Source organism: Hemicordylus capensis, chromosome 1, assembly GCF_027244095.1.
Source record: "Hemicordylus capensis ecotype Gifberg chromosome 1, rHemCap1.1.pri, whole genome shotgun sequence".
Taxonomy (NCBI): domain Eukaryota; kingdom Metazoa; phylum Chordata; class Lepidosauria; order Squamata; family Cordylidae; genus Hemicordylus; species Hemicordylus capensis.
The window spans coordinates 453311620-453328300 of record NC_069657.1 but is presented as its reverse complement, the minus strand read 5'-3'; the positions used below and the strand labels follow the sequence as shown (position 1 = coordinate 453328300).

Below are 16681 nucleotides of genomic sequence, written 5' to 3'. Positions count from 1 at the left end.
CCAACAGCAGCAACAACTGAAAGGCTGGTTTTATGCACTGCAGAATAAAACAGTGGGTAATGCTGCATTCAGAACAAAAACAGCATCAGATTTTAATATAATTATTTTTTCCAGATGGGTTTAGTGTAACTACTCCCACGCCAAACAGTCTTCCTCACTAATATTAACTTGCCCACCTGGGATTGGATTGAAGCATAATTTCTTATTTTAATTTATTTTGATTTGTGAATGTTGCACCCACTGTAAATGTCAGGCCTCTTTAGGAGAAGGAACCATGAATAACTGGCACCCATCACTTTGCAAATATGAATATATATATTTTCCAAATTCCTTAAGAGGTGAGGCAAATCTTGCACCCCTGGTTCGGTAAATTGTGGGAACTCGCCCTATTTTGTTGCACGTGGAGATGGTCGTCTGCTTCTGGAATGTCCGCCTTCTGTTTGTGGGCAACTGGGACTCTCCTTAATGCAGAACTTGGATTGGGAGTGGAGGTTAGGAACAGGGCAGAATCCCCAAAGGGTTGCCCGTAGGTGGGTTGTCGTAAGGTCTGAGCATAACCTTTGGGGTAGTTGTGCCTTCCAGGGGGGCCTCTCTTTTCTCTTTCATTCTTCTGAAGCTGTGGTTCTCTCTGCACCCCTCCCCACTTGCCATTTTGCCTCCCACCAATGCCTGATCAGCATGTGCTCTCAACTTTAAGAAAATAGGACTCTTTGCAATCTCCATCCCTTGAATGAAAACCTCATTTGCTGCCTTTTGGTTTCTTGCACAAGACTGTTGTTGTTGTTGTTTACTTTTCATAGCATTCCAGTGAATATTTCAAAACCGCTGAATGATGTTTCCCTCCCCTCCTTTCTTTTCCTCCCTCTGCTTGCGCAGGATGACAGCACGAGCCATAGCGACCACCAAGACCCGATCTCGCTAGCTGTGGAGATGGCAGCGGTCAACCACACCATCCTGGCACTGGCCCGGCAAGGAACCAGTGAGATCAAAACAGAGGCCCTGGACGACGACTGATGAAACGCCGGAGGGGGAGGGCTCTGAGCCGAGAAAGTAACTTAGTTTTAGACGTAGCACCTTAGCAGCCTTTTCCTGGTCCCCCTAATATGTGTTCTTCTTACCATATAACTTTGCAGTCTCTTGTATGTCCAGTTAGCCGTTTAGGGTCTTGTCCTGTGAAGATGGCTTGGTGCCCTCTGACTCTGCGTATAAACTCTCAGTATTAACTCCCAGTTGACTAATTAACCAAACCGACCAACTGACCTCCCTCTCCCGGCACCCCTCCTCCCCACGGCTAGACAAAAACCTTTGCTGCTCTGTTTTTGCATTCCATGAACGTGCTTCCAGGTGTCGTAGGCAAACCTCGATCCCAAGCCTTAGGCTAAACCTACTTTGAAAATACATACATATATATATATATAAATATACATATATAATATATTGGATTACCTTTCAAACATATGGTGTTACTGCTCCCTGTGTTTCAAGACCAAAAGACGACCAACGGAGGTGGTGTTCCCAGAACAGTGGCTGCCATCTTGGGAGGTCTGGCAGAGAATGGTGGGGTGGTGAAGCAGAGCTCTGTGTTGGCTCGATGTCAGTTTCCAGGTGCCAACCAGCTGTGCCCCTCTTGGCCACTCCACAGCATGCTCTGTGCTGCTTTTTGTTGTGGTCAGTGCTGGGGCCTGAATGTTGGGGGGAAAGGAGGGACATCCACCAAGACATTTTGAGTTGGCGTCCATTCCTCAGGCACTCAACATGGCTGTCCTCTTTTCCTGCAAGCTGTGTGGCCAATGACATAAAGCTAATAACAGAACATCTCCAAGTCCTCTGCAGGAGCCCAAAGTTTCCACCTGCAGAAGAATGTCCCTGCTGGGTGTCTGAAAGACCGACTGTTCTGGCCATCCCACGTTAGCCCCCATTTTGGGGGAGGAGTCACGCTGGCTCTCGGAATTGGGGTGTGACTGAACGATTCCGTCACCTCCAATGTAAAGACCCAGCAGAGTCCCCCACCCTCAGGGGAGGCATGTCTGGAGTGGAGAAGCAAGCAGAGACCCTGGGCAGGCTTCTCTGAGGAGGTGTCCCTTTTACATGCTGTAAGAGCCCAATTGGATAGTATGCCTGTTCTGTAACAAGGCCCTGCGTATGTAGGTGAAATGTAAATCGCAGCCATGTTGGACCCTGGTTCAGACTGGGGCCACAGCAGTGGGCAGAGGGGTTTCACCCTTTGCGCCTGCTCTGGTCCTGATCCATATTTTTGCCTCCTGTCACTCAGGCAGCTGTTTGGCAAAGAGGAAACCCCCGATTGGCATCCCCGGAGTCCCTGCATGGCTGCTATTTGTTTACATTTCAAAAAGCAGAGACTCGGGACCCCATCACACCATAGGCATGCCGTCTAGTGTGGTCCTCAGTATACCTCTTTTCTGGTGTCAGTGTGCTGTGGGCCTACAGTTGGGATCCTGCCTCAGCTGTCTGAAATTTGAGAAATTCTGCTTGAGAGTCGTGTAAAGGTTGACCTCTTCTTCTCCCCCCCCCCTCACCCCACCCTCCATGAATGTGTTGCTTTCGGGCTCAATCATTGCTTCCCAGCAGGGCCCCAGAAAAAGATGTGCATCAACACAATGTTTCCTAACCCACGTATGAACTTCAGTCTGCGCACAGCACAGGGTGTGCCGAATAGTGGCATGTTTTCTGTGCAATTGGTTCCCCCGTGGCATAACATGTTGGACCCGCAAGAGATTGGGATGTGTTCTCTCTGGAGACGGTTGGGTGCAAATGCTCTTGTGTGTTTCTTTTGTTCCGTACTTGTTCAGGAAGCCAGAAGGCTGTGCTAATCTGGGCAGGCCAGCTAATAATTGGAAGCCATACTTAAAAAGCAGGATCATAGTACCATAGTCCTGTTTAGGTATTATGTCGTACACTTGTACATGTTTTTGTGTGAACGGCTGTACCTGTGTTCATTTTAAACCGGAACCTGGATACAGGCCCCTCCAATGCATGGTACAGATGGGAAGTGTATTAATCTGTCCCTGCGTTCAGCTTAATGTGTGAATAACTCTACTGGTGTCCAGATCTGTACTGCTGTACACGGAACACTTGTATGATTCATACCATGTGATTAGCGCTCGCGAGGCAGAGATTTGGCAGGATGTCTTCAGTTACGTGATCACTTGCTCCCACTGTGGAAGCCTACTTAGTTTTTGTTTTTCTCTACTGACTTTCATGGGTCACCACATCCGTCATGCCAGGGTCTTAGTTCCCCGGATATTGGTGGACTACAACCCCCACCATCCTCAGCTATAATAGCCTTCAGCCACTGAAGTTGTCACCCAGCAACGTCTGGGCACCCCAGGTTCACAACCACAGCAATATGCGCTTGGATTCAGACAAGGCGATCCGGGGGAAAGGATTGGGTGATTAAAACGGACAATATGCGTGTGAATTCACTTTGAAATAGCAAAAACTAATTGAGGTTATTTCCACCCCCGCTCCTTGATCAAATGTAGCACTTTGGTTACTTTTTTCTTAAATGAATAAATAAATATATATTTGTATTCTGCTATTTTTTTGTTAATGTGTCATTGAGATAAGTCCCAAATAAAGCAATGTAAACTCCTGTTCCAGAGTTGTCCCATAATACGTCTTGGGCATAGTTTGGGCAGGGAACATCTCCCACGGAAAGGCCCTGGATGCGGGCAAGACTAATTCTTTTGCCTGCACAAGTTCTGTTTGTGAGGAATTCATGGCAGGTTGTACCTGGTGCATGAGTGAATGGCACTCTTCCTTGTGACCTCCCAGTCCTGTCTGTGGCATTTGCACAGAAGATGTTCCCATTGGATTGTGGTCCTCCTCATTCAGTCTCTCCGTGCTGAATCGCATGTGCACCCGTAAATCCTGTCTGCTGCGCATGGTTCCACAAATTGACGTCATGGATGCTCCATGTGTTTTCAACACATGAAACAGATTATTTGTGGCCTGTTTTTAATGTTCGTCTTATCCTCCTCGCTTCTTTGAGCTGCACACAGAAAAATAGAGAGAAATGCAGAATTGTAAAAGCTGTAGTGTTGAAATGGGCTGGAGTGAAGGCTGTGTCTTCAGTGGAGGGACCATCTTAGAAGAGGTTGGCTTGCTCTGTCCCCTGTCGCCTGCCTTGGGTGGTTCTGCCATGCCAAGAAATGCCATCTGCCACCCTTGTTTTGGTTGCCCTGCATTGCTCTTGAGCACTTTGAGAGGGAATAAAACCTGGAGCGGGTGGGCTTCAGGACATGCTACCCCACAGTAGTCTGGTGGTCGTCCTGCTCATGTTCTGCCAGGATGCCATTGTATCCCACAATTTGCAGGGACTTGTTCTTCTGGGTGGAGAGGATTAGATGAGCGCGTGAGACTGTGATTCTTGGAGAAGTGGCCAATGCGTGTATGCATCAGCAGCCAAGCAGCAGTGGAATGCCACCTTTTGGAGCAGGTGCCATCTTTCTCTCTTCAGGTGACAGTTGGACAGCTGAGGCAGTGCATCTCTGGTGCAGCTCCTCCTCTTACATTTCCAAGGAACACTGAGGAGGGGTTGACCGACATTCACGCTCTCTTGGAGAGCCCTCGCCCAAACAGTCTGGCAGCCACATCATGATGGCTTCAGCTTCTCAGCTGACTATCTGACTGCCCCCTTTTGTCTCTGCTCCTTAGATGGTGATGGTGACGGAGTGTCATAGGCCCATTTTCCTCTTGTGGATTCATTGGACACTGGTTGTCTTCTGCCCGGTTTGTCTGTCCAGAGCTTCAGCCTTAGTGTCAGGGATTAGTGAGGTTAGTTTGCAGCTGCAGAGAGAATCTCTCTTTGCCATGTGCATGAGCTAGTGTGCATCTTGAAGTGCCAGGGGACAAAGAGACGGGGGATCTGGGTGTGCATGTGCAGGGGAGAGACCCAGCAAAATGTAGCTGTTCTTGAGGCATTTTGCCTCCTCATTCGTGTGGCAGACGCACACTGAGCTGACAAGCAAGTAGCAACAATTTCTGATGGCAAGGGCATTTTAATCAGTGGCTGCTCTGTGTGGGGCCTATCACTGCTCTTCCTTTGGGCCTTTGCATTTTGGGGGGGGAGTTGGTTTCAACAATACTCTGGCAGCCAACTTTCACGAAAGGAAAAGAAAATTGCTTGCCCAACGGGCCTGCTTGCACAAACAGTGCAACTGTGGAGCATTCACTCTCCTGCAGTTTACCCCTTCTTTTCTGTGGATAAGTTAGCATTTTTTTCCTTCTGATTTATGAAAGAAGAGCCGTGATCTGGTGTAGCTGACATTTCACTGCTTTTGCGGGTGGTTTTTGGCGAAAGTCGACTGTGGACACATTGTTGGAACTGAAGCAGTAGTGGTTCAGGAAGTGGTCTTTGCAGAAGCCTTTGTTGCCGAGCACCTAAAACAAGGGAGCGAGATCTTGTTACGGAGTGAAGAGCGCAGGGTCCCAGGGCCTGCACTTGAGCTTGGCGGACAGTGTTGCTGTGGTGGTTTTGAAGCAACTTCCCGTTAAGCCACTGGACACCACCCAAAGCAAATTGAAATCAATGGCATCTTAAGCACACATCAAAGTACTCAAATTCTATTGATTTCAAGGCAAATTTAGAGACAATTATCTTCCTTTGGATTGTGCCCATACCAGGCTATCGGTAGATCTCCACAGCAGTGTTCTCCACAAGGGAGAAACTTTGAGTTGCTATCTGGTGGAGACTCTCCACAATATGACGGCACAACAGGTCTGATGGAGTTGCCCACTCAACTGCTTGCGTGTGGCCACCTGTCCTCAAGCATGCTCATAGAACCATTACATTTTGTAACAGTCAGGGGACTTTTCCGTCGGAAGGTGACCACTGTCTTCCCTTGATGGGCACCCTCACCCCTATCAAATGATAAGATCCCGCAAGAACAGAGCATGACTGTCTAGAATATCCCATATCTTTCCACCATGCCCTTATCTTTATCCATGGGGCAGCTGCTGTCCTGGCTTCTTTTCCTCCTCCTCCCTTCTCCCAAGAGAGTGTCCCCGTGCCTTTCCTGTCCCGTCAGTTGCTCAGAATGCTGATGAATGGGAGTCCCCAACCCCCCCGCCCCGAATTTTGAGCAAGAAAGGAGTCCCATCCACAAGGCAGAGAATTGCTGAGCTCAGCTCTGACCACAGCACCACTAAAATGCACGATTCCTGCAAGCAATTTAGGGTGCGAGATGAAAAAACAATGAAATGGTCCAGCCACCTTTTGGCACAGGGTTTCTCAACCTTGGGTCCCAGATGGACTACAGCTTCCACCATCATCTGTGGCTCAGGATAATGGGAGTTGTAGCCCAAAAACTTCTGAGAACCCAAGTTTTGAGAATCCCTGCTTTGGTACTTGCTGCTATGTTTATAGAGCAGTAAAAGGACAGGGTGGTGAATCAAATCGGAGCTGAAGGTTGTGAATTGGAACTATGGGGTGACTGATATTTATCCCAGCATAGTCTCTCTTTCCAGATTGCTGGATCTCCAACAAGAACTTTTATCATGCATTTTTTCTATATGGGCAAGAGGATAGCTTCACTATTATCCTGATGCATTTATTGAGTGTCTGATGCATTTAACGGTAATGGGGATGGCTGAGGGTTTTTGTAAACTCATTGCTAATGAAAGGATTTTGGCTAACGCATGAGCAAGGAGTACAACATGTAAATCACTTCAGTCTCTTTGACCTGACCCTTCAACCATGTCAACTTTCATCTCGTGTTGCACTCCTAGTCTAGCTTCCGTTTGTTAATCTGTAGTGTGGTGCAGAAGTGTGGCCTTTCAGTACCTCCCAACTCTATGGTTCTATGAAATGACTGTGGTATTGCTGATGTTCTTGTAGAATTGTGATGATTCTTAATTTGGGGGTATCCAAGATGTCTGATTTCTCACTTGTTTAGGGTAATGTTTGGACTGAGACAGCTTTCAGTATTCTGAACTGAATGAGGGTTGGATCTGGGGTACTGGTCTTCCTCTCTTTTAGATCAAGTAAATGAAGAGCAACTTGCCATATTCTCCAGAATAATTCACATTGATGCTTAACCTGCATCTCTTACCAATGTGCATTAGAAATACAATCTTGCATTCACTCATTCTTGCCTTTTTCTGAGGGAGTGATGCTATAGAGGTCCAAGTTTCTTGGAAGATGATCAGCGGATGTGAGATTTCTTACTAGGAGTATCTTCCATTTTCATCTTTAGAAAAGGGCTCCCTAGTGCAATTTTTTGCACCCTGTATGACTTCCTGTTCTTTTCAGTGATTGGTGTTCGGTTCTTTGGCAATAAATGTTGATTTGTGTGAACTATTGACATCCGCCTATGTCGGCAGACCTTGCCTTGATAACAGTGTGAGCGGCATCTCCCATCAGCTATGCCCGCTTTCCCCCAGTGCTGTTACAATTTTGGGTTGGCATGTTCCCTCATTGTGCTATATTAGCTGGATCACACAGAGGCTGGCTTCTTGCTTACCATTTCAATGTTTGTTAGTCCTATTAAAGCAAAAGCTGCTACACTCACAAGAGTCTGTCCAGGACTGTGTATTCCCTGAAGTTAAACGTTCATTTTAGCATCTGGAATGTTGGCAATAACTTGTATTGGTGAGAAGAAGAGAACTGGAGATTGGAAATACCTGTCATGGTATCATGAGAGATTGGAAACATCATGGAGATTGGAAATACCTGTCCAGTAAGGTCAAGAAGAGGATTGGGGTCTTGTTTGGGCTGATCTAGTGCCCCATGTATGCTTTGATGCGCATATGTGGCTTTTGTGCATGGACTACCGCATTGATTTCAGTGGAGGGAGCAGCTCCAAAGAAATGTGCACGTTTCTGCCAGCACCATTGAAATGAATGGAACAGCTCTTGCAGGTGGGAGAGCCCCTTTCTGCATCTGCATTCCTGAACAATTGCAGGTTTGGGGCCCTACATTTTGCCCTTCTCAGCAAACATCAGGCCAAGAGATCTGGACCTCCACCCAGCTAAAGTGAACCATGATCAAGGCCCACTGAAATCAATGGAACAAATTAGAAATGACTAGCTTAAGTCCTGTTTCTTCCAGTGGGACTTAGTCTTGACTGACTTTAGGCAGATTGAATTAGGATGTTTCTTTTATTATTATAATATATATATATATATATATATATATATTCCAATTTAGGATATTTACTCAGGTTCTTAAACCACTAGGGGCCGCCATTGAGAAAAGCATGTCCCTCTCCCTTAGACTCTTTATTTTTCTCAGGTTTTTGTGTAGACACAGTTGCTTTAGCAAGGTGTTATCCTGGGTCCGCCTACCCTCTCTCTCCCCTCTTATGCACCGACCTCCTTAAGGTTGAAATAGATTCAGAAGAGACTGGCCTGGCTTGCTTGGTTCAAGGCTGAGCCCGGCATCTGCCCCACCATGGAGCACAGACCTTGAGCGTGAAGTTGGTCGAGCTGGGTGGAGGGGTTTTGAGAGCGGCCGGGGGGTTTCTTGTGGCAGGATTTGACTTTTAATTGGTGTTGAGTTCAGATGGCGGGGTGAATATACAGGGCAAAATTTGAGCATCTCTGCCTGTGGCTACCACACAACTGTGGGTTATCCAAGCTAGTTTTGAAATTTTCAAATGAACAGCTGAAATTAAAAGGGTGCAACCATGTTTTTTGATTTGTGGAGTGCTTCTAAGTGGGGTGGTGGAACGGATCTTGGCAGCTCCTCGTGCATAAGTGGGAAGCCCTGAGGGCAAAGTAAGGTCATTAGTCTCTGCAGACGTGTGTCAACCTTTGCCAGTTAGTTGACCCTTTCTTTTTATCCATCCTTTGAAGGCAAGCTGAAATATTTACCTGCAGCTCCATCCCATTTTTCTGACACTTTGCTGTTTAGAAAGGGGGGCGGAAGGTAACTGATTGGGTCGAGTTGGTGCAAGGCCATGAAATTGCACTCTTTTAGTGAATGGCTGGATGTCTCCTCTATATTGGATCCAAAAAATGTGTTTATTACATGACTGGAGTGAAATCTTTTGGATTCATAATAGATCCCACTCCTGACCCTGCACCTGCACGTGCTTTTCTTTATGTGCCAGCACAGCCACTCAGGATCTGTAACCCTTGCGCCATTTTTGTTTATGAAATGAATTGAGGTCAAGTTCTGAATGCACTCATCCTTTCCGTAAAAACAAAACAAAAACAACCCACCCAAAAATCCTTGGTGATAAAACTGGTTTTCTGAATCCATTTAGTTTTCTATGTTCTCTTTAATTGAATTAATTCACTATTTCAGTTGCTTCATTTTGTCTGTGTGGAAAATAATTTTAGCCGATATCCAAATTGCCTGTTTAGCAACAGGAACAATCTGGTGTTTTGTGAAAGAGCTTCCACAACTATTCTTGCCTCAGGTTGTGGAACTTGGACAAGGATCCACCAAGTTCTGGCTGGTCTTAGTAGCCGAACCTTTTGTTTACTAACAGCTGTGCAGCACCTATATCCTATGCTGTTTCCAAACAAATACCAATTTTGTCAGATCTTGTAAAGTTACATATTAATAACTGAGGCTTTATCTAGGTTAGTAATAGTTTCCTGCAAAACATTTAATTTGTGATTCAATGCATGGCTTTTGACCATCATTTCTTTTCTAAAGTTTAAGTTCGAAATTTGGGGAATGTATGGATTTGGGTCAGTAAGGTGCCAATTTTAATTCCCTGTCTAAGAAATGCTATGGAATGACAGATAGTGGGGTGGCCCTGTGGCACTCGAGAGAGTAACAGCCTTTGTGTGGCTGTTTGAGTTTCCATGGACATAGACTCCATTTCTCAGATGCAGTTTTCCCAAGCAACATCCCTCAACCTCGCTACCTACAGGGTTTGCAGAAGTTGGGCTTGATTAATTTTTTATTCAGGTCTCATGGTAATACCATATTTTTGGCATGTGAGATCCTTTTTATAGGGTCCTAGTTAGACCCCAACAGTTCAAAGAGAGGGGAGAAATTGCTGCATTCTGATGATAAGAGGTCCAAGTTCCTGGCTACGAACTTTGACTCTCCAACACATTCTTCTCAGACTTCAGTCTTATGCACACTGGTGTGGGAGTAAGCTCCGTGAACTCAGTGGGGTCTACTTCTGAGTAAGCATGCAGAGGATCAGGCTGCAAAAGGCGTTGAGCCACCTGCTTGCCAAACACTCTCCTGATAGCTCTCCAGCCCCCTTTGCCTTCCTAACAGCAACCGGAAGCCTCTTCTAAAAGGCTGCTGCTTCCGAATGCTTGCTTGATTCGCCCAGAGCAGAGGTGACTCACCTGAGGCTCTGCAGTGGCTGTTGAGTTACCACCCCCATTGTCAAAGCTGCCGTTGGCTCTGGCTGGGGATGACGAGGGTTGCCTCAGGTTGGCCTCTCCTGTTCCAAGATGTGAAAGTGGACTCAAAGAAAGGGATATGGCTTTCCAGCTCTTCCCTGCGTCATTTGTTCTCTCTCTCTCCTCCTCTTGGACTGCAAGCTCTTCCAGGCAGTACAGACTGATCTCGTTTGGATCGGTGACTCACTGCACAGTGTGTGGGCCACTAGAGTCATTTGGCCATTGGAGCTGGCCGTTGGAACCAGCGGACAAGCCCAGAGATAACACAGAGGCAAACTGCTGGTAGCGACCTTTACTCAGATAGCGATTTCTTACAAGGGGATGGGTTCTCTCCTGTTTTAGACAGGAATTGTACACCTTGAGCACACATGGGTGGGTGGGTGTGATCTGATTCAGTTAGGTGGTTTTGGTGGAGGGAAACAATTGGTGCCACATAGGAGCCCCTCTGTTCTTACCGGCCGGCTAGCTAAGTCGCCTTTTGTTGGAAACCATGAGGCCAAATTGTCTTATTGGGATTCCTGCTGAATCTTCAAAACCCCATTCTGTGTTAAGGAAAGAATGACCTTGCACCCAGACAAATACTTTGGTGTCCCAAGTGGATTTCAGAAAGCCATTTTGCAAAGAAGTTCTCATCCTAATCCAAGCCCCAAGCCCAGTCTTTAGCTTGTGATGTTTTGGAAGGGGTGGTCTCCCTTGAAGAACAGGCCGTCAGATGCGAGGTGAGGAGGGGTCACCCCAGGACACTGGTCTGGGAGAAGGAAAGCTTCCCTTCTTGAGAGTAAGGTCAGCATCAAAAAGTGAACTTCAGCAGTTGCTGCGGGTGGGAAGCTTCACCTCCAAGGCAGACGGGCTTCTCCAAGTCTTGCAGAGTGCCTCAGCAGATGCATGGTTGCGCTCTCCGTGCTCAGTGTCCGTCTCTAAAAGTGCCTACGTGAGTAACTGGACATGATCGTGAACTGGAGGCGCTGGTGTTGCTGGCTCTTCCCTGCCTCCGCCCCCCGGCTCTTCCTTGTGCACTACCTCCCACTGTGCAGGACTTGGAGTCGGGAGCCTGGACGGTGAACTCACTGCCAGAAGAAGTCCTGGCTGCCCCCTCCGCTGCCTCTCTCTTTGCTCCTCTTGACTTGAATTCTGTTTCTAGAGACCCTTTTTAGAATGGAGCTTTCTCAAGACAGTTTGTTGCAGGCTTTGCTTTTCCAGGCGGAGGGTGGGGAGAGGGAGATGAGGTTGCCCAGATCTGATGTGAGGAGAGGTGGTCTGGACGGGCAGTCCTCCGATGCAACCCCCATTCTGGATGTCTGCGACGGCATGCCAGCCACGTCTTGACTCTGCTCCAGCCCTTCTCCAGTTGTGGTCTGTCCTGTGTCTCCGTTACATTTCAGCTGCGCCAGCGTGGCTGTGGCAGATGATGGTGGCAGTTGCCAGCACCGTAGCACTAGCCCTGCTCCCCCTGCGGTCACAATATCTCAGGCAGGTTCATACACCGAAGGAAATAGCCACGATCCTGGGCAGAGCAGCAAGCATTGCAACTCCACCTCATGACCATTGACTTGCTTTTGTGTTGGTTCATAGGATTGGCCCTATTCCAAAAATAGAAGGGTTGTCTTTAGGATTCTGCCTCCGTGCATTTAATACCATCTCAGTAACTGCTTCTGCAGAGCAGGTTGCATTCGCTGCCGTGGGGGTGTGTGTGTGTGTGTCTTCGTGGCGTTTCTCTTAGGAAGGCGTTTCCACTGGGACCCTTAATCAGGTTTCCAAACATGCCATTTTGTCAGGCCCATTTTTAGATGTCCTTGGGTTGTTGTAAGTCTGAAAGTGTCTTGAAGACGTTTTGTTTAATCTTTTTTCTAAAGACAAATAGGTATTTAAACAAAAATTAATAGGTATTTAAACAAACAATTTCCTGTAAGGAAAAGTATCCCCCCCACCGCCACCCCTGTTTGCAGTTGAGTAAATTCTCACCTGGTGCATTGGTTTCAGAGGTGCCAGCATTTCACCCTAGTGATGGCGAAGCAACAGGTTTCCAGTAAGCTACCCTTCCAGCTTCACCAAACCAGTTTCCAGCAACTAAAGCCTCATCTAGAGAAAGTGAGTTGGGCTTGTGAATGATTGAAGTGGCCTTCTAGGGAGGTGGGCCACTGGTCTGTCTAGTCGAGTGCTGAGTGCTCAGCCTGGCAGCCTCTCTCCTGGGCGCCAGGCAGAGAACTCACTCAGCCGTTGGAATAACTGGGATGAGGTCACCATGACTGACTTGAGCCTTGCTGAGATCACTAGAGCTTCCGGCTGGCTCACTGTCTCTGGATGAGGCTGCACAGGGAGCATTTGCCCAGCTTGGGTTGGGGTCCGCGTTGACTAATGACTAATGGTCACTAGTGTGAAGACCCCAGAGCAAGAGGAACAAGGCAGGGCGCACTGAAACGAGTGGGACCGTCTTGCAGCTTTGAAGGCTGAAATGCTGGGTTGCTGTACACGTTGCTACATGTACCCGGGGATGGTATCCGGAATCAAGGGCACACTTAGCATTGGTATTCATGACCAAATGTCTTGATTGCTGGGAAGTCTGCTTTTTGATGGCAAAAGTTGCAATGCAAATGTGTTTGCACCATGCCTAGACCGTGTGGCGGTTGTGCATGTTGTAGCTAGGGCCTGCGTTCTTGAGTGCAGAAGGAGCCTGCAGTGCAGCCCTGATGCCTGCTGAACACTCTGGATTCTTTGGGAGGCAGCACAATATTCCAGCTGGGAGCTCCACTGGGCCTAGGGGAGATGTGTGCTGGTGTGTTGCACAGGTCTGCCCAGAATCTCCCTTGTGCCCCTGCACATTTCATAGAGCAGCTTGTGGGGCTGGAGGGCAGGCCGAGATGAGGGGGTTGGAGACACGGCTGCCCCGGGCTGCAGCAACTTGGTGCTTTCCTCCAGCCACGCGGGTCACAGCGAGTGCCTTCCAGTGGCCTCTCCCCTTCCATGGCGGAGAAGGGTCGGGTTGCCAGTGGCTCTTGACTCTCCCTTTGGAAAATAAAAAGGAAAGGATGTCATAGTTACTTCTCCACCCCCACCCTTCAGATGCGACGTTTGTGTTGGAGGGGAAACAGTTCAGCTTTACTTTGACTAGATACCTTGCATCGAAAAGCGTTGGCAATGTGTGTGAGGGAGAGGAGGGAGCGGCTGTGTCCTTCATTTCAGAATGTGTGTGTGTGTGTTGGGTGGGTGGTGGCGGCATTCAACACTGCGACTTAATGGGGAACTGGGAAGCCAGTGCGGCTTGTGTCCACCGACGAACCATTCCCCCTTCCGCCATCCATGTGCATCTGAGCGCAGCCCATCCCGTGACCGCTAACTGCGTTGTCCTAGAGCCTGTTGACGACAAGCGGAGTGTGTGCGTTTTCTAAGTGAAGTGCCAGGATTGCCTGGCCCCTGTGTCTCCGTGTTCCCTTCTCGCCCACTAATGGTGGTGGCAACACACACCGTCACGGGTGTGTTTGTCTGCCATACTGTGTTCAGCCTACCTCAAGAGGTAAATCTGTGTCTCACTGTCCTGCAGCCACAATCTTCTTTTTTTTAAACTTTAATTTTCTACTTACACACACAGACACACACACAACACTGGAATGTATACCCCCACCCTATCCCTGTCCACCCCACCCCCTTGCTGTTGCCACCAACCCCTATTGCAGATTGGATGCTGCTTTAAATGTGAAGGAAAAAAACCCCGAAACAGTTGTTTTAAAAAAGCTATATAAGGAAGAAAAAAATAAATAAATAAAACCTGAATGAAAAGCTAAAGCTGAATTTATAAGCCTTGTTGCATATGAGCCAAAAGTGCAAAAAGCTCCGTATAATAAACTAACCTGCCACTCATATAAATATAAATATATATAAATATATTAAAATCAGACTGTTCTACAAAATTGTGTATTTGTATTTTTGTGTACGTACAATTTTCTGCTAAGCAGAAGGAGGATGTAGTATAGGATGATGTAAGAGGATTTTTTTTAATCAAATTTCTTTTGCTACTTATTTTTGTTAACATCCATATGCCTGTCTTTGTCTTCTATACGTATGACACTGTTTCTGAAAAAGCTGCAGTCTCTCGCTCTCCCTCCCTTGTTCCCCACCTCTCATCCCCAGTTCTCCTCTTCCTCCCTTTCTTTGGTCCTATATTTCAAAATTAGGGTAAGTGCTGCCCCACCAGGAACTTCTTCAGAAAATTGAACATCCCCATTAATATCAAACGACAGGTCAGAAGGAATTCAAACTGAAGATAAATCTCCCAGGTTAATAATTACTACAGTCGCCCTTGACTGTATTGAACCCAGGTACAAAACTGCTCAAACCGTTAGAGTAGAGAAATGGGGATGTACCACTGGTTCCATAGGTGATGCCGTGAGGCCAAATCCATTTTGTTAAAGGGGTCATCATGGTCTCCTCCTCCTCCTCCTCCTCCTCCTCCTCCTCCTCGTTCCTTTGTTAAACAAAAACTAGTTTAAGTGTCTACGAATCCTCTCCAGCCACTAGAGGAAACGGGGGGCCATGGCGACTGAATCCTGAAATACAATTTATTACAGAATGGTCAGTGCCTTGAGTAAGTTCTCCATTCACACGTAACACAAAAGGTTCATGTGTACCCACGTGAAATGCATCTTTTAAAAAGCTCTAATGGAGGCCATGGTAAAACTGCTCTTCCACCTCAGTGTGCAGACGAGGAATTCGTGATTCGGCCATGTCGAAACCTCATTTTGAAGAACTAGTATGACAGGGAAGAGGGTTCCAACTTGATCGTCTTCCTGCCATGCTACTCTTGCATGTGTAGGAACAGGGTGGTGTGTTCTTGCAAAGGAATGTGCAAAGTGGTTCTCACCAGGCACTTTCTGTTGAGAGCTTCTGCCCGAAGCCAGAGTGTGCCGCCATAAGGAAGTTGAGCGTGGGCTGCGCTGGATGGCAGCGGCCGCTCTCGCCATGCTGTTCTAGACCCTTGCGTGTGTCAGGTAACCTTTCTGAGCCTCAGCGTCTTCACACACAGGCACGGTCAATTCGTTCACTAATTTTACAAAGTGCCACAAGGCTCTCTGTGTAGATGTACCCCATTATTTTTTCTTCTCCATTAAGAAAAAATAACAAAAGAAACCCTACCCCATAACCTGTCTTTTGGGGGGGGGAGGGAGGGAGGGAGCGAAGCTGCATCTTTCTATGTAGGGCTCATATTTATACCAATGTGTACTGACTGTGGCAGAAGTCCTTGTTTCTGTACGTGAATGGAGAAAGGGAGAAACAAGTGCTCTATTGTATTGATTAAAAACTAGTTTTAAAAAAATGAGTCCTGTATCATTGTATCTCCTATTCTGGATTATTAGTGCCTTTTTGGACAGTAGACTGTTCTGTAACTAAATTGTAGTATAACAGCTTTTTTGTACAGTTTTGTTTTAATAAAACTTTTTTTTAATTTGTGTTTATTTTAGTATTGTACCTACTAGAAAATTAAAAATGTATAACTGAAAATGTGTTTAATTATTGAGTGTGTGTGTCGGGGTGGGAAGGCATCATGTTCATTGCATGTTACACAACTGCATCATAACGCAGGAGAAAGTTTCCTGCTGTCATAATTACTAAGGGTGGCCCTAGGGAGGGGGTGGGGAAGGGAGCAAGGAGGAGCTCTCCTAAGGTGCCAAGATTTAGGAAAGTGCATGTTCTCTGCAGAGGCTGCCTCAAGTGGAGCACCTGCTCTATGAGAAATTTCAGTTTGTCAGAAATGGCAAAGACCAGATTTATGACCTGTTCATGTTGGACATTGGGGATGATAGTGGAAAGTGTCGCAGTGATTATGCAATTCTTATGAGCCATGGAGATTCTCTGGGCTTGCTAGCTGCATGGATGGGCTTTGAAGCAGCACAGAAAAAGCATCTGCGTCCCACTGTTGAATTGGTGGGGCGCTGTGAAGAATGTAAGCTAATATCCACTGCATATTTAAGAACTATTAGGGCTTCACTCAACACAAATGCTAAATTTGTTCAAGGTGAGATTTGCTCAAAATGTGTGTGCGTGCTAGATTTTTTTCACACAATGCATAGTTAACCAATGGAATTCTCTGCTATGGGATGTGATGATGGCCACTAGCTTGGATGGCTTTAAGGGGGACTATTGTCTCTCAATAGTCTTGTGGCTGTGGGCCATGTCCAGCCTCAGAAGCATTATGCCTCTTAATACCAGGTAGAGAGGAGCCACAGCAGGAGAGAGAGGGCATGCTCTCACCTCTTGCCTGAGGGCTTCTCAGAGGCATCTGGTGGGCCACTGTGTGACACAGGGTGCTGGACTAGATAGGCCTTGGGCCTGATCCAGCAGGGCTGTTTCT

General features: G+C 47.1%; 1 protein-coding gene across 11 annotated transcripts in view; it reads left to right on the top strand.

The window, feature by feature from the left end:
• Positions 1-15831, top strand: part of HMBOX1 (homeobox containing 1) — a 163506-nt gene extending 147675 nt beyond the window's left edge. For 10 of the 11 annotated variants that reach the window (XM_053249006.1, XM_053249072.1, XM_053249039.1 and 7 more), the window contains one exon: positions 877-15831. In XM_053249006.1, the coding sequence (XP_053104981.1) occupies positions 877-1014 (138 nt within the window). In that variant the 3' untranslated portion in view covers positions 1015-15831. The remainder of the gene's footprint in view (positions 1-876) is intronic. The other variant, XM_053249091.1, reaches the window with a different exon arrangement.
• The last annotated feature ends 850 nt before the right edge of the window (positions 15832-16681 follow it).